The sequence below is a fragment of the Branchiostoma lanceolatum genome, chromosome 14 (genome assembly GCF_035083965.1).
Source record: "Branchiostoma lanceolatum isolate klBraLanc5 chromosome 14, klBraLanc5.hap2, whole genome shotgun sequence".
NCBI classification, from domain to species: Eukaryota; Metazoa; Chordata; class Leptocardii; order Amphioxiformes; family Branchiostomatidae; genus Branchiostoma; species Branchiostoma lanceolatum.
In genome coordinates, this window is record NC_089735.1 from 5,168,585 (window position 1) to 5,191,696 (window position 23,112).

At 38.4% G+C, this 23,112-nt stretch overlaps 1 protein-coding gene across 4 annotated transcripts; it reads right to left on the minus strand.

Annotated features, from left to right (window-relative positions):
- Positions 1–352: 352 nt before the first annotated feature.
- Positions 353–23,080, minus strand: LOC136448413 (bifunctional methylenetetrahydrofolate dehydrogenase/cyclohydrolase, mitochondrial-like). Of its 4 annotated transcripts, XM_066447895.1 has the most exons (9): positions 22,946–23,080; positions 11,041–11,115; positions 10,478–10,662; positions 9,695–9,849; positions 9,241–9,361; positions 6,934–7,041; positions 5,329–5,547; positions 4,862–5,014; positions 3,000–3,215 (listed from the first exon to the last, which is right to left on the minus strand). In XM_066447895.1, the coding sequence occupies exons 1-8, from the start codon at positions 23,077–23,079 to the stop codon at positions 4,896–4,898; spliced, it is 1,116 nt and encodes a 371-aa protein (XP_066303992.1). In that variant the 5' UTR covers position 23,080; the 3' UTR covers positions 3,000–3,215; positions 4,862–4,895. The 4 variants fall into 4 exon arrangements, with proteins under 4 accessions (XP_066303991.1, XP_066303995.1, XP_066303994.1 ...); XM_066447894.1 differs by lacking the exon at positions 4,862–5,014 and having other exon boundaries at positions 353–3,215; XM_066447898.1 differs by lacking the exons at positions 4,862–5,014; positions 22,946–23,080 and adding an exon at positions 14,771–14,900 and having other exon boundaries at positions 353–3,215.
- Positions 23,081–23,112: the final 32 nt, after the last annotated feature.

The window sequence follows — 23,112 nt, forward strand, 5'->3', positions numbered from 1 at the left end:
ATAGGTTAGCCTGGAAGTGAAGCTGTGTACAGATGTGAAGAGATCGGTCTCGATACAGAGAAATGACTGATGTTGAAGATGCTGGCAAGAGAAAAGAGGAGTGGATGGGGTATAATTATCTGAAGATGCCAGTGAAGTATGTTTGAAGAGGGCAAACTTGTTTCTTGTCTGCGCATTATTCATGAGACGTTGCTTTCATTTCTAAACTTCAAAGGTGACAAGGACATTCGATGCCTATATGTTGTATGCTCTGTAAAGACAGAGGTATCATTTGGGGTGCACTTTTTTCTCTGACAAAGCAAGAAACCAGAGCAGTGTGTGAGAAAAATAAAAGGAAAAAATCATGTCCATGTACAGTACTGTAACAGCAATTTATTACACAAGTACAAAGAAAAATAACTAGTTACACAGGAAATAACAAATTGAATACAACATAATTTGTCACACTTGCAACTTTAAAACATACATTGTACAAGTTCTTTGGCACACTAACATGAAGTACTGAAAGTACCTGAGACTACCAATAATAGCATATAGCTTGTTAGAAGTAAAATAGTATATCAGATAATTGTTGTTACATTATGTACCATAATTGCTTCTCTGTTTTTACCAGAGAAAGCTGCATGGCTAGGAAAAATTACGTAAAGAATGTGAGGAGTATAGCCACAGTAAGATAAAACAGGTTATAAAACGGGATTATAAAATGGACAAACTGAAATGTTCAACTTAAAAGGAAGCAAAATGTACAATGGACCACAGTAATTGGAAGAACAACATTCATGATATTGATAATGTATTACAACAGTCTAAGAACCTTTGGCAAAAAATGGCATCTTGCGTTCTTAAAAACCAACAGCCATCAAAAATACCTAAAAGGCAAGTACATGACATTGTTACATAACTTGGTAAAATACTGGCAAGAATACAAAAACCATCCATAAATGATGTTCCTTAAACTAAAAGCTACCGGTATATTTAAAAGTACAACACTGACTTAAGTACAAGTATGACATTCCAATCTAATGTTGATGCAACTTAACATAAGTTAGAGCTAAAGATGCTAATACGTATACTATTATATCTCCCCGTACAACATATCTTGAAGTATGCACCAAAGCCTTTTCTTTTTCTGGTACAACAGAATTTCCCTGTTTTCCCTAAATCTTCAGTTTTTCCTGGTATTCGTTTTTAGCATCAGCTGAGCTAAGAAACTTCCCCCTACAAATTTCTATAAGATATTCTATCCTTGATTGTGAGATCTGTTGTTCAGTTAGAAATTTTTGTCATGTTGCCAAAAGAGAATCATTGTGACGTATTACAGCTAGAACTACTATATTTTCTATGGAGAAGCAGCTTCCACTTTTGGCAATTTTTCTTCTAGTGTTACAGTACTAAAACTAAGGCTAAAACCTATCTCTATACTTAGACTCAATTTTTAAATTACAAGTCGAATCTATTCACTCAAATTTCTGATTCTGTGAATGATATTTCCACATGGCACATGCGAGCTACTGTCGATTAATTGTCATCAGACAACAGATGGCGTATCCCATTTGTCTGTGCATCTCCTCTAGCAGGGATTAAATCTCATTTCCAACGGAACCAGTAGTTTTCCATTACCATTATCCCAATTTGGCCATGATGGTCTCTCATCGCGGTTTGACACTAATGGTATCTCACAGAAGTTTTCAGCTAGTAACAAATTAACAGTACAGTTTCATGGCTTACACACTGCTAAAATCTGCTTTAAGTTAGCTATTCTTCAAGAAAATATATCATCTCCTGCAACCTATAAATACATAATTATATCAGTACTTTACACTTTTTTTCTGCAATAAATAAACAGCGGCAATGCATGCAGGTAAATGTAGTTGTATGGATGTTAGCAGAGCTTTGAAATTGTTACAGTTGTGAGTTGCTGCTCTAAAATAAGTTACTTGTTGTGCCTAAAACAACTAGCCATTCTTGAACCTTCATTCTATTTATCCTTCAGAAAATAACACTACTAAGATGTCTTATGCCCAATTTTCTTTCCCCAAAGAGCTGAGCAGGATCATATTATTTTCTGTACATTACCTTCAATGTTCTATGATATTCAATAGTTGCAGAAAATATGTTCTAGCCTTCAATACTTGTGACTGTACACAAGAATTTTTGCTGACCTTTATCAGTTGAACAGCTAGTCAATTAACATTTTCCCTGCTGAAGTAACGGTTTGGCAACAAACTTTTGATTGTAATACAATGAGCTTTCATTTTGAACTTTTGATTGGTTCTGATGGGCGTAGGTAGCAAGGAAAAGGTTAATTGTTTGAAGACTGTTCAAGGAGCCAATATATGCATTCTGATTACAGCTTAACTCTAAGTATACAGATATATATATATATACTGGTATATATCATACTAAGGTCACTTCTACATGAATCAAACTTGCATCAGAGTTTAAGTGCAATGCCGAAAAGCAGGAGAGAAATACTGTATGGCTCTTCTATGTGCTAGTCTTTTCCCCCCTAATTTGGCCAATGGGGAAATAATGCTATGAGGCAAACACTGACCACTTCAAATTAGAAAAAAAGATCATCTTTTGAAAATCTAACTGACCTTGAAAAATAAAAGTATAAAAAAAGGATGAATGTTTTCACAGAAAGAGGGACATGAACCTTCATTCTCATAGTACGATTAGTATAGTATGAATCAAAATGTAAGGCTTGGGAAAAGTACTTCCTGAATCTGTAGTGATCAGTGCTGTTGGCAGCTCTGTCTCTCTCAAAGTTATTGATACTAAGTACTTGATTTGGAGAATGAATATACTTGCCCTGAATTGCATATCTGCTAATGTCTCCAAAACCAGTCGCTTGAAATATAGAAAAAAGTCTTTGAAAGTTGAAAATCTTAAGTACCTTCAAAGTCAGGTGTGGAAGAAATAAAGATAATGAGAAGTATTTCTGTCTACTTTTGCACATCCAGCAACAAGAGGTTTAAAGTTAATAATTTTTTGTAAATTCTGGTGTATTTCCAAATTTAAAGTGACCAGTGAGTATGAGTGTTGTATGGTTTATGAGACTTCCTGGCTTAATTTTTCCTTTGGGGACATAGACAAACCGTAAGTACCGTCTTTCTTGGCGGCCGCCAAGGTATTCTTCATCAACATGGCGACCGTCATAGGCCCCACCCCGCCGGGCACTGGGGTGATGTAACTAGCCTTCTTGGATACTCCTGTTGGAAGAACAGAATCATAACATAATATATTTCGTTCCATAACCTCATACCTTCGCCAAATGATTTTAACCTTTATGACTGACGTATTAGGAGTGTTTCTCATCAATTATAAATCATACCAGTTGATCGTCTTCACCCAAATAATAGAAGTTGTCCAAAGTATGAGCTTAAAAAAGGTTATGCAAACATATATATCAATTATGCAAATGAGGTCCTTATTAGCATAATTTGATTCAACGATGTGCACATTCACATAACTTCCAAAGCCACAAGTATGAAATTGCCATCATTTACCTGTATGGAATTCTACTAGTTTCTCATTAACTATGCAAATTAGGCCTACAATTGCATTCAATATTCATTTTATCATCTGAGTTTGAACTCTAGATCTGACATAAAGAGACACAATAAAACAAGTTGAAATGACTGCAAAGAAAAGGGCAGGAACAAAACAGACACAAGAAGATCTTAATATCAACGCGATGGCTCTGGAGAAAGTTGCTCTCAACACTCAAAAGCAGAGTTGGCGATAGACTAGGCTAGGACACAAAATCTTCTGTGACAATTTCATACACATGTGCCTTATGGTATCGTTTTACAATTCAACTTATAACTTAGAACATGGACAAAGAAGTAGTTAAACATAAGATTGTGAGGTCCTGTATAGTGTCTGGGAGGTCTTGGATAATTGATGTGGAACAAGATAAAAGGTGAGCAGTAGCAAACTATGCAGGTCCTGTGATGGAAAAACTGAGAATGACAAAACATAGGCTGGCAAAACTTACAGAAAACAATGGAAGAAAACAGTTAAGGACCTCCTTGAAACATAAAGCAACAAAAACTGGTAAAACTGAAATCAGGTCAAAAGCGTTCAAGTCACAGGTCACTTTAAGTTTGGGAAGACAATGGTTATCAGAATTAACCATGATTATATTTCAAGTTGTTGCTGAAAGAACAGAAAGCTTTACATGGCATTTAGGAGAGCATGGTCCCTTTTTGTTCCTGTCATAACTTTCACAGATATATACTAGTAGATGTTACATTTTCCTGGTGTCTTTCCAAATTTATCAAAGTGACCTGTGTTATGAATAGTGTGGAAAGGGTTTGCTGAAAACAGTGATGTTTGGGGTGGGGAGACAAGAACAACAACAGAACTGATAGGTGACATGTCATCAATGAAGATCTACTTTACCTGTTGTCTTCTAGGAATACATAATTCTATATTATCTATGGCAGCAGAACTAAGGCAAGCAGGAAGGACCAGTGCGTCTGGGAGGGTAATTTATAGCTGGAAATAAAAGTCTGAAAAGGAAATTCTATTAAGGCACACCTTTACAGCTAGCTGAAACATATATTAGTATGTGCTCTTGTTTGCAGGGAGATAAAGGAAAAAGAACTGTTACTGCAGCTTTAGGTAGCTGAGCAATGGATCACTTTCTGTGTTCATAATGTCGTTCGTAGGAAAATAAAATAAAACAAGCAGGAAGCACTGTTACGGGAGCTGTAGCTATACATAAAGCTGAGCAATGGATTACATGTACTTTCTGTGTTTATAATGTCGTTTGTAGGAACATAAAATAAAAACAAGCAGTAAGCCTTGTTACGGGAGCTGTAGCTACACATGTAGCTGAGTAATGGATTACTTTTGTGTGAGCTGCATGTTCTCAGTGGGGTAAGTCAGTCCCAGCTGTACTGGCCCTTTGCAGCCTGCATGGTGTTCTTCATCAGCATAGCCACTGTCATGGGCCCAACACCCCCGGGCACTGGGGTGATGTAGCTGGCTTTTTGGGACACACCTGTATGACATTTGAGTCGTTAAACAACAGCAGCATACAGTATATATTTATCATATATTCACTTAACATACTGGTAAGATTAAAGAAGAGGTGAAATATAACGTTTTGGTTGAAACTCTGAGCAAGACAGGAAGAAGCGAAAAGGAGGCCATTGGTTGCTAACTTCATGTCCTGGAATGGAAATCATGTCCTGAAGATCAAAGGGAGGATGAAAATGATGGAACATACTAGGTTGATGAGGAAACTAGTAGAAATAAAAATTGCCACTGAGATCTTGAAAACAAACAAACAAACAAACAAACAAACAAACAAACCTTCAAAGTCCACATCTCCGACTAGCTTCATCTTGCCGGTGACAGGGTCCACAACCCTGTTGATGCCCACGTCTATCACCACCACGCCTTCCTTCACCATGTCTGCCGTGATGAGGTTGGGCATTCCCACGGCCACGATGATGATGTCTGCCGTCTTGGTGAAGACCTCCAGCTGATCCCCGGGGGTGTACCGGTGGCAGATCGTTGTGGTGGCATCAGCTAGACGGGAAACCAGAGGAATGGAAGGTAAGAAAACCTACTGATCAAATTGTATCCGTTGCTCAGTTGCTGGACTGTCAAAGTCAAAGTCCCCACAGTTAGCAATCTGGGATATGCATTGTGGAAAATGTACTGCAAGGGATGCTGGAATGGTTGCATGGCCTCCTCTGACAGGCAGCTAAGTAAGGAAGTAGTATTAGGTCAACATTTCCCAACCTTTTCAATAAGTGTGATCCAAATAGATCAGCAGCAGAAAATGTAGATACTGCCCTACTGAGGTTTCGCTGATTTCCACCCATGAAACTGGACAAATGGGTAAGCCAAGACAAACGAAAAATAGCAAAAACAAAACACTCTGCACTTGCCTTTAATATTGGGGAGGGAAATATAATCGATAATGCAACACAAAGTATAGTCCACTGACTCATGCATCAATGCTATTAGCTGTACCAACCTGTTCAATTTATCTGGTTCTCCTAATAAGGAGTTTATATAAATTCCTTAGCTCTTCAACAGAACCATAAGTGTACAAAATAAGACTTTAAGTTGCTAAAAGCACTTATTCTGTCTCCACCACCATGTTGTGTCTCAAGATAGTGGTTCTAACTTCTTACATGTATTTCTCGCAGCTGCTGAAATCACAGACTACAGAGACATTTTAATACCACAGTAAATCATACTGGCACAAAACTTTTGAATATTCCACAAGGATTAGAAACACAGTTTGCTGCTAATCCCATCATTTCTCAATGTCCCATTTTCCAAATATAGCTAAAGGAAAACTGGCATGTTAACACTGTGATAATTGAAACAAATGGCACATGAAATAGCATTGTAAGTTCACCTTGACTACTGCCAAACTCGGGATGTAATGCAAGGTTTTAGAGAAATACCCAATTAATGTCCCTGCTTGACTCTTTAGATATGCATTGCTAAAACTGCATGGTTATTAAAAGCTGTAACTCTAAATGCACTGAAATAAGAAGTAGCAGAAAAAGATAAAAAGTCTCTGTAAGTATATGTGGAAGTCAGTTCTGAGCACTATTTTGGACTAAACCAGTTAGAAGGTAGCATACATCATACAAACTGCTGGTACATACAAGTACATGTGTGTACTATGTGGATTATGTATACCATGACACTTATCTATTTCTGCACAGATAATTTGTACACAACAAGGTCACTGACATTTATACAGGTAATATTTCACTACAAGTATAACAGGATAATGATTCAGACTTAGACAGTAGTATTAGCTCTATTTTCATCCAGTACTAGTAGTGAAATATTCAAATATGCACGAACAAATATCTAATAGTATATGTTGACACCAAATACTAAGTGACATAAGAAAAGTCTAGAAGCTGAAAGAAAATGTTTTCCTACCACAGATTTCGTGATGTTCCTTGTCAGTGTGCAGCAGCATGGCCAGAGGCATCCCCACGTTTTTTGACCTCCCACACACAACAGCATTCTTCCCAAAAGTTTCAATGCCTGCAGAGGTTAAAAGAAGTACACATGGTTCAAGGCACCCAGAGCATTTTATGAGGCTTGAAAACTACAAACACTCTAGTTGTTGTAATCTTTATGAAATGGACATTTAATGCCACTGTTTACCACATTTGTGTGCGGATTTATTATCAAAAGTGCTCAAAAGCGGCACAAAAATAAGCTAAATGGTGACCTTTTAGTTTCACGCGCCTACTGTAAATACTGTAGATACCATAGCCCCGTCCACCTCTATGCAAACATAGAAATGCAAATTTAAAACATAAAAAAAAATATTTGAAGGACATGCAGACACCCTCTTATTGGTCGAACCGCTAATTATGGACAGTCAGGATCAGTCTATTAGGGCTTGGATTTTCTATCAGTACTCACCACACAACGACATCATATCTTTGCTCATTCAATTTGGATATGTAATGGTATAGTGTTATTGCAAATTACTATCCGTAGGAATGACTAGAAAGCTGCATTTTCAATTCGAGTTTCAAGCCTCATAAAATGCTCTGGATGCCTTTAAGATTTCAAGTAAAAGAAAAACTGAAGAGTACAAACTACACAATACTGTGTTCTCTATGTGCTCGTACTTTGTGCTGTCTGTATAACTTAAGTTCAAAGTTGTGATTAAAGATTATGAAAGTTTGTAACTCAGCCTGTTACTGCTACCTAAGTATTCCTTTATCATCAATTTATTCATTGTGCATCAAGACATGGATGACAAGCATATAGTGCAGATATGTGTCTTTCATTTTTGTGAAGTTTATGTGTGGGAAATTATTCCCTTCCATTCATATTCTAAATCACAATAAATCACAATAAAGCAGTTTTCTTTCATGGGTGAGAAAGAAGGATTGTGCCTCATAACACCTCCAACCAAGTGGAAAATTGACAAAGAATAATGCGACACAAGCGCGTACTTTTCCCAACAGTGCTTCGACAAACAGACTGTGAACACTAGCTTCCTGTTTCTTCTTATCAGCTCTTTGCCATTCCCTGAAACCTCCGCACCCTGTGCAAGACCCAGGGTGATTAACTGATGATGTAGTGTCTCATGGAATTTGTTATAAGCTTTACTGATGAAAAAACAAGATAAGACAGTCCCTTGACTCGTATATCTTGTGCTATCAGGCCAAGCAACCTGCTCAGTTTGTGTGAAGATTAATAATGATACAATCTGTTGATATGGTAGTAACTGAGTTGTGGATCAAGTTTGGCTTTCAAATTTCTCAGATTTCTTATATTAACTCAATCCCATCTGATATTTCAGGATTAAGTCAGACTATCTAAGAAAGTATTTAGTTATATAATATAATACCTAAGCATTATTAAAAGTATATCATGGCAACTTATCATGAATAAGTATACTACTTTTAGTCTGACAGCATTCTTCTTTTTCTATTTTACAAATTTCTGTTTCGAGTATGATAATTTTGTTTTGAAACTTTAAAGTTTTGGCATCCCAACTTTCAAAACACAGCTTCTTTAGGTAAATGCATTTAATGATTCAAGGCAACCTTCCTTTAATCACATATAATCAGCTTTCTTGTTGCTAATTTTCTGATTACATTCCCCAGTAACAGCCTTGTTAATACATACCCTGAAGCCTAATACTAATCCTTCTTTGACATTGGGATGCCCGCCAAACAAAATCACAGGAGCGCATCTGTGATTGGTCGACTAAAGAGGAACTCACTAATCTAAATTACTGTTCCGTCACAGCTGGACTGTCAATGATTGAAGATTGTGTTACCCTGTGAGAAAGTTACTTCAACTGTTCTTTGAGTTTGAGTGAAATGATGTTTTATGTACTCTTTGAATAATCGATAGTGTGTCAAATAAACATGACACTTCAGGACAACAGAGCTGGAAACAAAGGAAGAGATTGTGGATGATTCTATTGCTCACATTAAGAGTGCCTAATAGCTTTTTTATAAATAGACAAGACTGTCTTCACACAGGCTATGCAGTGCTGCCTGTTCCTTATAAGAACTTGCAAGAGGGCATATTTGTGGTCATAATTCATTGTCTCAATCTTTCTGATCTGCACCAGAAAGAGATGATTCACCTAAAGACATAAAGAATTTTGGGTTCGAAGATTCCTAAAACTGTTCCTTTTGTTGTCCACCACTTGTAAATGTTACATTGTAAACTACAACAAGAATGACTGTAACTGTAAGTGAATTTCACCTGTTCTCCTGATCATCTCCATCACCCCGTATGGCGTAGCTGGGAGGAAAGCAGGCTCGTCCAAACAAAACCTCCCCACATTCACCACGTTGAACCCGTCCACATCTTTCTCAGGTGCCACCTATAGATAAACCATCGAGTCAGTATCTTAGAATATATTCATTCACTGTATATGTTATGAATTGTACCTCAAGCACACAGTGTCTTTGTGTTGCATTGGTGAGCATCAAGCCTACAGTAGGAAAATCCTTTCCAGATAGCTTAAAAACAACACTTGGATTTAGATGAGCAAAGATACAGCCTGACAAGACATTCAAATTTATTTATCATTTAGGGTTTGCCCTTAGAAATAGCCTGTAGAAATTCAATGTATCAACCACCATGTGCCTGCAAAGCTGGTGAATAACCCAAAGGGAGTTTATACCGATTGACTTCTACCGATAATAGTACATACTGCATTGCAGATGGTTCTCTCGGTCATGTGGTCAGGGACCGGTAACTGGACCAGGAGGCCGTCCACGCTGTCGTCTTTGTTCAACTTGTCCACCAGATCCAACAGCTCCTCTTCTGTTATAGAGCTCGGTTTGACGATAGTTTCACTGGTGATACCTACAGCATACAAGGGGAGAGGGAAAAGGTTTTTACCACGTCTTTATGGATATACCTACAGCATACAAGGGGAGAGGGAAAAGGTTTTTACCACGTCTTTATGGATATCGATAGATGGTGAAGCTTATGTTCAAATCTTATCATACTACAAGTAGTACTTGGGTTTAGTGGTGTCATGTTGGCGTAACGGTTAGGGGGTTCGGCATGGGTTCAATTCCTCTGACATCTTACATGACAAATGTAATTGTGTGTCTCACAATTCAGCTTTGTGGCAGCTAAGAGATCATGATCTATGAATAAACCAGTCTTATTATATGCCACTGATGTTGCGCCCTTGGGAAAGAAACCTTACATGACTTTCCTCACTCCACCTAGGTGTAAAAATGGGTACCTGACTTTGGTTGGGGAGGTAAAAGGCGGGGGAGGGGGAGGGTTGAGCTCCACCTTCCGATACCGTGTCCTAGATAACAACCCACTGCACCTATGGCCTCAGAAATGCTATGGGATCATTTACCTTTTAACTTAGTACTTAATTAAAGCACAGCTTAACTTATAATACCAGCAACCGAACATGAGAGACTTAAGCAGTCGAGAGAACATGAAAATGAAACTTGCAACAGTTCCTTACCAGCTCCTTTGGCCGCTCTTGTTTTGGCTTTTACATATGATGCGCTCGCAGGGTTGTCTCCTACCAGGACGACACTGAGGTGTGGTGCTCGGTGTCCCTTGGCAACCCACTGGTCCACTTCCACCCTCACCTCCTCACGGATCTCCTTTGCCATGGCAACACCATCAATGATCTTGGCCTGGTGTCTGGGTCAATTAATCAATCAATCAATCAATGAATCAAAATATTAGCTTGATACATTAATTTTTCTTATATTTTTGAAAAATGAAAATTTGGTGTATCATTATGTAATCAACTTATATCCTTGCTATTTTAAAACCTGTAGTGTTAAAAGTAAAAATTGACCTAAGAGAAGACTGATAAAAGAGAGGAGAAAAGTTGGACTCTGCATTTCAAAAGCATTTGAATAAAAAAATTACCTGTCTATCCAGCTTAGCACAGCTAGTGATCATACATGTGAGTTCATGAGTAAAACTTTAATATTCCTTCCAAGATGCTAACAGTTTTAATGTTGATTCCTTAGTTCTCCATGGGGGGTTAATGTGAAGTGCAAGGGTGCTTACTTGTACTCTGGCAGAGCTTCAGTGTTTGCCATGTGATAGACACTAGCAGCTCCATTGCTGGGCTTGGTCTGCAGTCTGGTTTGGAGGGGGAGGGGGTGAGAGGGTTAATACACATGCCACACATGCAAGAGGAACAATTCCATTATGGCATTTCTATCCACACATGCTCCAGGATTGCATTGTTACACCCCATCTTGATATACTGTGATTACACCATGTTTTCTGCAGAAAGCAGTTCTGTAAGAAGACAGCTTTAAGTTTAACCTATCCTGTACTTCCTGACTTTAGAAACTTTATACTAGTAATGGCTTTCTAGAGAAACTCATTAGAAGTCCAGTGTAGATTCATCTTTTACCCTAAATTAGATTTTCAACATACAATATTCTAAGAATCTGATGTTGGTCCATTGCCGGTAACACGTAAGAATCTGCATTTGGTTACAGATGCTAGAAATCAGGTTCTAGCTCCAGCAATATCAAGTCTAAGCACACTGCATTATACTTTGAATACCCCAGAAATTGGTTCTCTACAATTTCGATGGAACAAAACTATCTAAATCTATCACAATCTAAATGGGGTCTTCTTCATTTCGGTTAGCTGATTCTGACATTGAAACTGGAGCATGTCAATCTAGACAGGGAGTTTTCCAATCCAATAGCAGTTTGCTAAGATTGAGTATAATCAAACCTTAAGAGGGACATAAGGTAAAACAATGTGATGAGAATAGGTAACACAATGAATGCTTACAACCTACAAGTGAGCATACCAATGGTCATCAGGTCTCGAAAACAAGCTGTGCAAAAGTGATTGATTAGTACTTGCTTTTATCAATAAGCCTAGGTATTGGGTTTAATATGCTTGAGGCGTGGCCCTTACCAAAACTCAAAAATAAGATTCAGAATATTCACAACAGTTACTTAGGCAACCTGACTACCTTGCGACACAGAAGCAATTTTGCTACCCATGATTTATTACCTATTGTTCCAAATGTACAGGTTTCCAGTACAACCTTCATTTGTTTCATCAATATCTATTCATCTTCACTTGGTGCCTGGCATCCAACTGGCACCTCAACATACACATACTTGTACATGTATTACACACGCTATTGATTTACTGATAATTGGGTACCCCAAAGGTTAATGTGTAAAAAGAGGGATCAGGAAATGCTGACATTATCAAAAGATACACTGTCTACTCATTCATGGATTAGGGGACACCACCATCAAAAGGGGGATGTGCAAAACGGTATGAATGCATTGATTGTGGCTTCCATACTTTGTAACTGAAATTACTAAGATTTGCTACCACATGGGGGGTCCACTGGCATTTACACTATTACAGATAGAATTTTAAAATTGCTATCTTTAAAAATCTCTTCGCTGGTTTCATACTGTTTTCTGATTGCTCCTGTAGTCTCATGGCTGCCACCCACTGGCAGTTATTTGTGAGGCCCAGGATTTTACAGGTCCTAAACAGTAGCAATAGCATTCATCAGAATAATGGTAGCAAATAGCGAGGATTAAACAGAGAAGTACATGATAAAACAAGAGTTTGAAGATCTCCAGACTCCAAGAGGATCCCATATGCCATGTTTGATTATACATGTAGTTCATTGAAATAAGGTTTTGATTAACGATAACAGTGTACGTGTACATGTGTCCATTGATTACTCTCTATCAGTCTATCATGAACATGAGAAAACTATGGAAAATATGTCAGTATGAAAAAAACAGACGAATAAACAGACAAAAAAAACCTCTTTGACTGTCATGTCTGATTAACGACGAGTTCTACCAACTCTGAACTGTATTTCCTGCCACTCAAGCAAGTCTGACCTTTGCAGTCATCTTCCAACTCACTTCATGCCAATCTACTGATAGCGCATTATATGGACACACACCCTCGAAAACAGACACACTGAAAATATCGAAACACTGCCCATGGAGCCTAGCCTGAGTACCAGCCTTTTTAGCTTCCGTCCGCTACCCAAGCTCCGCTGCGCTACCCAAGCTCCGCTTCCGGCCAGGAGCAGAGCTTGGGTAGCGCAGTGGAGCTTGTGTAGCGGACGGAAGCTAAAAAGGCTGGTACTCAGGCTACATGGAGCCTGCTATGGAGCCTATAGCCCTATCCTGATTCCACAAACCACCAGTTCTCCCCCACTCCCATCTCCTCAATCAGACACACCCCGATAACCACCAAGTGCAGCTGGGCCCTGAGGTCAATAAGTAATCATCTGATCCATTGCCTTGCACAGTTGGAGCCTATAATGGCTTAGCCTTGCCTAGAGCAGCCCTGATACACCTCCAGCACCTACAAAACCTTTATCAGCACTTTCCAACCCTGCATGATCTATGGTCATCATCTAAATGCCATTTTTTAAAGTCAGACGGGATGGATGTAAAGAAAGGTCAAACTGCATTTGACATCATTAGCTCTGCTGCATTTTCACACTTTCTAGCACTGCTGGCTGTAATGATGCTTGCTTGTAAAATCTATGTAGATGTAAGAAGGAACTTATGGCTTAAACTTAAAAGTGTTTGTAGGCTACTAAACACTGGTTACTGAGATACTGAGAAATCTAATTAGTTTAATGATTCATCTGTCAAGCTGATGCTGAATGTATTGCAAAATTTTTCATATTGTCTGAACGAACATCCTTCTTTTTACATTATGGTATCTATATATACATTGTACAAATGTACCTGAAAAAGTTTGCATCATTTTCCTTTTAAAGTTGATAACAGTTTAAAATTCCTAGTGACCTTTAAATTTCACCGCGACAAATGTTGACAACCAGCTGAAACTGTCTCAAACTAAAATCATAACAATACCATGAATCATTTGGAAAAGTTGTCAGTTTTCACTGGTTACATATGATGTTTAAATCATCTCTGACGGCTGGTGTGCATGCAACAAACTGTCCGTCTGAAATGTAGCCTTCGTCCATTGTGATGAAGGAAACCTGAACCGTTAGGGTCACAGGGTCACAGTTTAAAGCACCCACTGAACAAAAAAATGTTTGACAACAAAAGCTCCCATTGGTCAATGGAGGCCATGCCCTCAGCACACCCTCTTCTTTCCTTTCTTCTGTGGAAACCTGATCTTAGGAGTGACGGTTGACAACTTACCACCTTGCTCTTACCTCCTTGAATATTGATAAATGATAACTAACACTTAACAAATACAGTTTCAATATAGATAATGCCATCCATAGTTAAGTCATAATATTAGCTAGTTTTTCACATGACTGACAAGTTAGGCCACATTTGATTAATTAGTGGGATCTGTCATACACAAGATTAATTCTAACGGACAGACATTTGCAGTGATAGCAGACCGCAAAATTTCAAACTTAAATACAAGATATCAAAACTATGTTTTCCACTTACTACTGACTTAGCTAGCATTGACCATTCATCCTCAAGTGTTGTAAGCCACTCACTAAATATTACCTACTAAGTTGCAAATGTATTGTCTTCAAACATAGGTCAGTGCAACAACTTGAACAAGACATATATCAAGTCTTTCCTTTCATTTACACATTAATGTTAAATTACTTTTTGTGAAACGAAAGGAGGCACGTATCCAAGCACCCAAATTCACACTAAAGCAGTAACAGTGAGGTGTAGCACCCAATTACAACAGTAAGCGCCCAACTTAGCAAACTGAGAAAGTAAACAGCTGCAGAAAGATCAACAGAACCAGTTAACAAGTACGCTGCACTAACCGAGCAAAGTGTCTGAACTTCAGCAGGGAACGGAGCATGGTGAAGCACCAAGTGCTGCAGACAAAACCAACTCAGAAGATTATACTACCACACGCCTTCTGCTCAGTCGCACCTGGCAGTAACCAAATGGCCTGCGATTTAAACCGGTTAAGTGCGGTTCAGGGAAACCAGATACACTGTGGCAGTAGGGTTACAATAGGAGCGGAGGTGTACTAAAAGCTTCCAAATAAGAAAGGGGTGGATAGGGCCAAACAAAATGAGACAGAATAAATGTATATACTGATGTGACAAGGCAAGGTGTTGATCTTTTGAGTTGTTTACCCTCAAGGATTGGAGTTTTGCTTTGCGTTGTTGTTTTGTTTGTCCTCCAGTTACCCGATACAGCTAATTAGGTCAATCAAATACTATGCAAGCTAATTGAGGTGGGACTTCAACGAGTGGGCATTCAGGTGATCAGTATGACTTGGGGTGAAAAAATATCTTAGTAACTAGCACTACATGAAGCATTTTGTGAACTCTAATACCGACCTGGAAATTTCCAGACAAGGATGACAAACTACAAAGGATTACTGTATGTGACAATTAGCAAGAAAGTCAGACAGCTTTTCATTGAAAGAACGACATACACAGTTGAACTTGAAGGTCACAATTGTTTGAACTAATATTAAGTAATAACAGCACCATTACAGAGTTAAGCATTTCTGCTGTACGAACAGAAAAACAAATGGTGCCATAATCTACATAAAATTACTGATCAATCATTCAGCTGAACAGATTGTGGCCTTGTCAAAACCAACAGGGATGAAGCATTATGTGCTCCATCAAGCTTACAGTTACAGTACACCCATGTTACTTGTTGTGAAACTGTGGCAGGAAAATGTATACACAATAAAGGATAATAGTTTCAAGGTTGAAAACAATGTGAAACATAATTATTTACTGAGTGGTACACATTTTAATGAGCAAAAATTATCTTGTTTTATACATGAAATACAAAATGTTGACCGACGGACTGTTAAAATTTTTTAATACATGTGATTTGACAACATACTGTTCAACACTTTCCAGTAACATCATATCATGGGGGTGGTTCTACATGCATGGAGGGGCACTTCAATCAACCGGAAAATCTGAGTGTCCTAATTACATTGTAAGAACGTGTATCTCATTTCTAATTGCAATGATGACCTTAGTTTGTCATATTATATTATATATTAGTAATGTGTATGCACACTGTGTCATGCACCTCTCATAACTTAGGAGAGCCTGGAGTAGGGAACAATAATTGGATCCTAATACAAGTGGCTCTTAGATGTATAAATGCTTTAGAGGCTTAGAGCTCAGACATACTAAAGTTACGACCTCAAAGGTGAGGTCGTATTGATACTGTTACCTGTCAAGTATAACAGGAAATTATGTTTGAAATTGCATTTTGTTAGGGGAGGAAGTTTCCATTTGAAATGGCGAAAAGGCAATCACCATCAATTTTACCATCTTTACCCCGGGCACCATCCTAGTTACAGTAGTTTTCCACTCGTCACCCTCCCTTGACTGCTTGTTTTTCATAAGCAAGCATACAAGGGGAGTGCATGGAAAGTTACCTTACTAGGATGGCATCCAGGTACATCCACTGAGCTCCTGTGTCAATATGCTGTCATTACTGAGTAGCTTATTGTTAGTATACCAGGCTTGCTAACACCATATATGGAAAGGCTGATGCTATATCTAGCCCTTTGGAATGTTGCTTTGAGTTCTTAGCCTCATCATGAGACAGCAAATAATTTTCAGCCTTAACCATTTTAATTTCTTGGTTAATGGAATTTTAAAAAAATGCTAGATTGGAAAATCAACAGGAAAACAGAATCTCAGAGGAAAGTCTATACTTTGGTGCACACAATTTCAGGGAGTGAACAGGGTCGGGTACAAGTTTTCACCCCAGCCTTCTGTTTTCATGATTTTTTTTGGCTAAAATTTAAAAAAAAATCTGTTAACCAAGAAATTAAATTGGTGTGGTCTTATATGGAAAATGTAACGGTAACCTATTAGTTCAGTTTATGGCAAACGTACAGAGAAGGTACCTAGAACATGGATAGGAATACACAAAAAAGATAGAATCCAGTGTGTTTAATTAGCAATTATTAGATTTTTAGCAAAATGCCATTTTTTTAGAAAAAAGAACCACACATCAAAGGTGTCAACTCATTAATGAAATCTATTACAATGCAAGTTATTAACAGAATTATGAAATTGAGTTAAGAATACTACCGTGCTTCACAATTAAATTACAAAACTTTTACATTATATACAAAAATGGAAAACAGAATCTATTTATTCATATATTCAATCAACTCCTATCAGGATTATTTCTTTTTTAAAAATCACTAAATTCTTATTATCAATACATAAACAGTATAATCAAAATCATGTAAAGCTGTATTATTCAACGGTACGAAAAGGAAATAAAACAAGAAAAAAAGCACCTTTTATTTCCCTAGCCAAATACGAAAGGTAATTAAAAGTGACAAAGCCTGCGTGGAATCGATTTACCATGCTGTAATCCTTGACTGACTGATAAGTTTGGATAGACGTTCTCTTACGAGTCTCCAATAACATGTCCTATAATCTCCCACTATCAGGGGATTCGTCTTTCAATCTCCCTATTCTCGAGACACACCACCACCGCAACACCAACTCATTTCAAGTGTAATTGAATCCTAGAATTACCCGTTATCTAAAACTCTGCAATTAATACAAACCTCCGCCCGGCGTGCGATCTACGTTTACGAGGCCGTTCTTACATAATCCCCCCCAAGGACCCAGGTGCTTCCCGAGAAATTCCATTACCGTTAACCCGACCAGAACGATCCGCCTATCGCTGATGGATTTTCATGAAGGAATCGTTGCCACGGAAACCGTGATCTGTTGATCTCCCTTAACTGGTCTTCCTTGTCGTGGTGTTGATATACACCAAAGATACGACACTTGGTATTAAGTTCTTAGACGATGAAATGAAATCAGGGAAAGTATCAATTGTTCATGGAAACTTCCGTTTTCTTTTATCGTTAAACTTACTTTTATACGTACAGTAAAAGTAGCTAGATATGCATATAAAAACATGTTTATAATGCATGATATAATAGCACAAGGATCGATATTCAGCAGTTACAGTGCTTGAGTACAGTTGAAAAACCACAATGGCATTGCGTTAAAATCATAGTTACCGCAGCCATTGCAAAAATAAGTACTTTACTTATCATTTTCACCATCTGCTATTTTGAGAAAACTTAATGATCATTCAGACGGACTATTGGCTTTTACAACTTTCCACTCCTAAGCAGATGTTTCGTATGTGTAGATGCAGAAATCGATTTTCCAATACCTGCACTGCTGACTGGGTTCTAGCTACAATGCCACAAGGTTTTATTTGAACTCCAATATGTCGGCACTGATGTATAAGTGACACACTGAATCAATGATACCTGCCATTCGACAGTGACTTAGTCATTCTTTTCTCCAAGGAATTGGATCAAAATAGATGTGGATTGTCAGAATACCAAACAGGTTGTTGACATTCTAATACAACAAGGAGATAGCAAAAAAGAAAAGAAGAAACAAAATTTATTGAGTTATTAGTATTACAAGTCTCCTCTGTTCATTAATGTGTGTTGTTACAGGTCATTTTTATGTGTGATGTGTCAAAGAATAGCTGTGAATTACTACTAATACTAGTAGAATGTAATGTCCATTCTTGCAGTTCACACCTTTTTAAACTTTCCATGTTCATGCCAATGAAGACAATTGTTCCGTACGTAAATCAAAATACATTGTAATCACTGGTTGTCACTAATGGTTTCATCAAACTAGTCAAAGTCATTGTTGCTCATCAAAGAAATTAGTGCCGATACATTAGACTCCTTATAGCTGAACAAAAAAAGGTAAAAAGAGCAAAAGAATGCAAATTGCTTGCCAAGGGTGTTGGCTAGGAAAAGATAACTAAACCGACAAGCTCTCTTCTCTGGTAAATTATTCACCCCATTTGGCCAACCTGAAATGAAGAGATCTTGTGGAGACAGCTCCTACAGCCAGATTGGTCACCTGTGGGATCAGCTTTACACACAGTCTACTTCTAATAATCGGAACCAGTTCCGAACCGGTTCGGTTGTCTTTAGACCTACGGGCGGAAGGGCACTGCGCCACCCGTGGTGCAAGATATTACAGTCGCTCCTCTCATATTTCTTATATTTGCTACAAGCGTTTTCTGGCATATGAAATAGTACGGGCCCAACAAAAAAAGGACGATGAGACGCATGTACAGGGATAGGCAAGACCAGGCTTGAACCCGCCGGCGTTCGTCCTCGCCTCGCTGGCTGTACTGCAAGTCGGGCACGTTGATCGGGTCATAGGAGAACACCAAAGAAGAAGCAGCCACGGGTGGCAGGCTATTGCACTTGAAACATTCGAAAACTTTCAATGACAATTGCACAAATGTTTCAGAATGAGGAAAATATGCTTCTATTGCTAGCGCAGGCTTATTAGCATATCATTATCATGACCCTGAAAGCGGTCCCGGAGCCAGTTTCCTCTTTACACACAGATCGGAACCGCATCGACCCCCTGCTGATGTGGACTAGACCAGGGTTGGGATGTGGTCTGGTGCGGTTCCTGGAGAAACCGGATTCTCCTCTTTAGACTGGGAACGGGAGGCGAACTAGTCCAGTTAAAGTGGACTAGTTCGGGTAAAGTAGACTCAGTGTAAAGCCACCCTCAGTGAGCCACATGCCTAGACCACACACTTCGGTGCCTCCTGGGACCATTCTGTAACACCAGTCCATTAAAGTATAAAGAATTGTACTTAAAAACTTTCCCCTTCCCATTATAAGGATCTTTCGCCAAACTCTGTGGCTATTAGAAATCTAGAATCACTAACATATTCCTTTTCCATTGCAAAGGGGACTTATGTGGGGAAGGTGGCTAGTCCCCCATGTAAAGCTATAATGTAAAGTGTAATTAGTAATACTGGTATCTCTTCTTTATTTTAATTCTACAAACATCAATGCTTTTTGAGTAAGCACTTGAACGATAACTTACGTCAATATTGCCAAAGGTTTGGGTTGACCTGATCAATATTGTTTAGGAATGCCACAACTAGTGAAGTAGGATCAATGCATGTACAGCTGCCGATATATTGATTCTTGTAACTGCTGTAACTGAAACCATACCAGGACCATTGTTCAGTAAAATCAATACATATAGATGCTGACATTTAATCACAGATACCAGTTAAGGAAAGATCCCTTAAAGTCAAAGCAATAGTCTGTGACTGTGACTTGCATACTCAAGTTTGGAAAGACCTGCTTCAGTTGTTATATAGGGTATGACATTTAGGATATCTGTGTAGAATATTACTAGATGTTGATCTTTGTCTTACCAAAGTGTAGAACATAACAAACCTATGCAAAATGCTTCTGTTCTGGCTTACTTGATTTTGCTGCTGGTGATTTTCTTTAGTACAAAATTTGTGTTTGAAAATAATTTTCAGCATCCGAAACCGGTGCATACTTTTCTATGTATCAAGCTGTCCAATATTCCCTGACTGTAGCAATTGACCTGATTTCTTGGAAGAACCCATCAGTAAAGCACTGAGATAAGTGGGGTTGTGGACTTCCATAAAACAGTCTTTAATCACAGAGGCAGATACATGTACTGGTCAGTCATGGTAGAACCAGAATTGAGAGGAACCATCCAGTATGCATATGTCTGTACCAATGGTGGTTGATGGCAGCTTCTAAAGGAGTGGATGTTACTTCCTTATAGACTAGTGAGTAAAGCATGATAAAACCCAGATTGTAGTGTAGGATTGAGTATGGGATAAAAGATTTGTTTTCTTAGGAATGGGTTGGGAAAGATTGGTTTCCAGGCCAATTATGATACCGGTACAGTTTTACTTCTGTCCTTTTACATTTTTGTTGCATGTACTCTATTCTTAGTACTTAGATGTTCAATTTCATTTCCAATTTCCACGAAACCCATTTCAAATTCCTTTCTGTCTGGTCCATTCCGTACTGCAAGGTGTTACCAAAACACCCACAAGTCATTTCCAACATGAGAACAAGAAAAAGAAAACCTTTTGTGTCAGAAGCAGGTGATAATCCATCACTTTGATCAATGCTACTTGAAATGAAGTTTTCATGTCTCCAAGTATATAATAGACTAATTACCAATTAGACTAATTAACATGTCTATGACATTTAACAGCTGTCACTACATGAACAGTCACTTGCTGGTGACAACTCTATTTTGTAATTCACTACAATGACAAGTAATCAGCCCTATAGATAACAAAATCAAATAAATATGCAGGGTTCAAATTCTGGGTGCATGTGCACCCAAAATTGGAACTGTGTACCTAACTTTTGACAGAGGGTGCACCTATATATTTTTGTTGGCTATTGGGTAAAGCTACTATTGTATACTAGTATACAGAATATTCTTCAAATTCAAGTATCAGAAAAAGCAATTAAACCATTGTTGTCATTTTAAGTGAGCTATAGCATTGTAGACTCAAGTTCTTGAGTGAGGCAATAGGGTTTGCAATTATGTTTTGCTGACATTTTTAATTTATCTTATGTTGATCATCCAAAGTTCTTTATGTTCACCCAAATTTCTAGGTTAGGTCCACCATTGCACCTATTCCATAAAATGGGGAATGAGCCCTGATGTGTCTTTCACACCCCTCATAATAAAAATAACACATAGGGATATTCACAATTTCAGAACCAAAAACACAATTTTGTAGCCAGACAAACTTACCACAGGTGTCAGATATGAAAAATGACTCCCAGAAAGAGCGAACTAATTCATCTGTACTAGATGTTCTAATGAATAGAATCACACCACCCCAGGAGCACCATTAGAACTGGATGACTGGTATAAGGGAACTTGGCAAAGAACCGTGAAATCACTCTAGCCAAGAATCTTCATACAACTCATTTTTCACATCGAAGGACATGACGAGAATGCAAAAATAATTTGTACATGGCTTGAACATTTTTACATAATTTTTTTCCAATTGATAAAATCAAGGTAGTGACAAATTTTATAATTTTTGCTCTGATGTAAACAAATAAATCCTTTCAATTTGAAACTGATGCATCATCAAAAATACATCAATTCATTCGATTATGTAAACTGACAAGCAAATATACACCCAGGACATCAAGTATAGATGTCAAATCATTCAAATGAATTCAATTCACAAATCAATTGATATTCTCGACATTGATTATACCTACATAGTTTTGCTTTGAACCCCCTTGTGGTACAGCTTTGCAAACAAAACAGAAACAGTGTTTTGAATTCGTGATCTCGCAAATCAACGCTTTACTGTGACTGTGTGAGGCAAACGTCAACTCAACATTCCAGTTTGCCACGTGGATGTCTACAGAAGGGATTACGGCCACAAAATCATCGTCGCTCAAAATTTCTTTTGAGAAGGACACACTTTGGATAACCAAAAACTTATGCAGGTGTTGAACGGAAAGAAGCAGATTTTTTTCCGGGGTACATTTAATTCTGGAGAGGCGAGCAGGATCAGGAAGTGTTGTATAACGGTCCACAGAGAGATAATATTTCCGGCTTTCCCAGAAGATTTAAAGATTTGTGTTTTAAGAGAGCTGGATTTCCTTGATAAACTAGGAATTGTCACGACTGCACATGATATAAACCTGTCCTACTGTTACTGCACAACACAAGTAGGTCATCTACAGAACTAAATGAATCATTTTGATGCATCACCGATGGCAAGCGACCATCAAAAAAAGACGCAAACAAAAACACATGTTATTTGTGAAACTGGCACAACGCCCTTTGGAACCGTGGCACGATGTTTATTCTCGAAGATGGGGTATCTACTGTTTACCATGCTCGAGAATCAACGGTATATATTCGGCCAAAGATGTACTTGATATGAAGGTTCAGGGGAATTCCAGTGACAAAGCCGAGAGGGTTTTTCCACGCCAGCTGTCAGCCGCGAGCGGCCCGTCAAGATTCCACGCTGTTGCAGACGACGTTCGGCAGCAGGCCAAGCTATGTCCAGAATTCGCCTTAAAACACGCAGAAGTATAGCGTATAACACTCATCTGATTACTTGGATACAAAAAGGAAATATTATCCTACCTTCTTCTCCCAGTGTGGAAAAGTTTTCCATCTGAACGACGCAAACTTTGGAGGAATTGTGGAGAGAGTCGGAACCACGTCCTGCTAGCGGCCGCCATTTTTTCAGACTTACTCAGAAGCCGGCTTATTTGCATGAAACGCGGAGTCGTGGCCAATCAGAGGCCGCC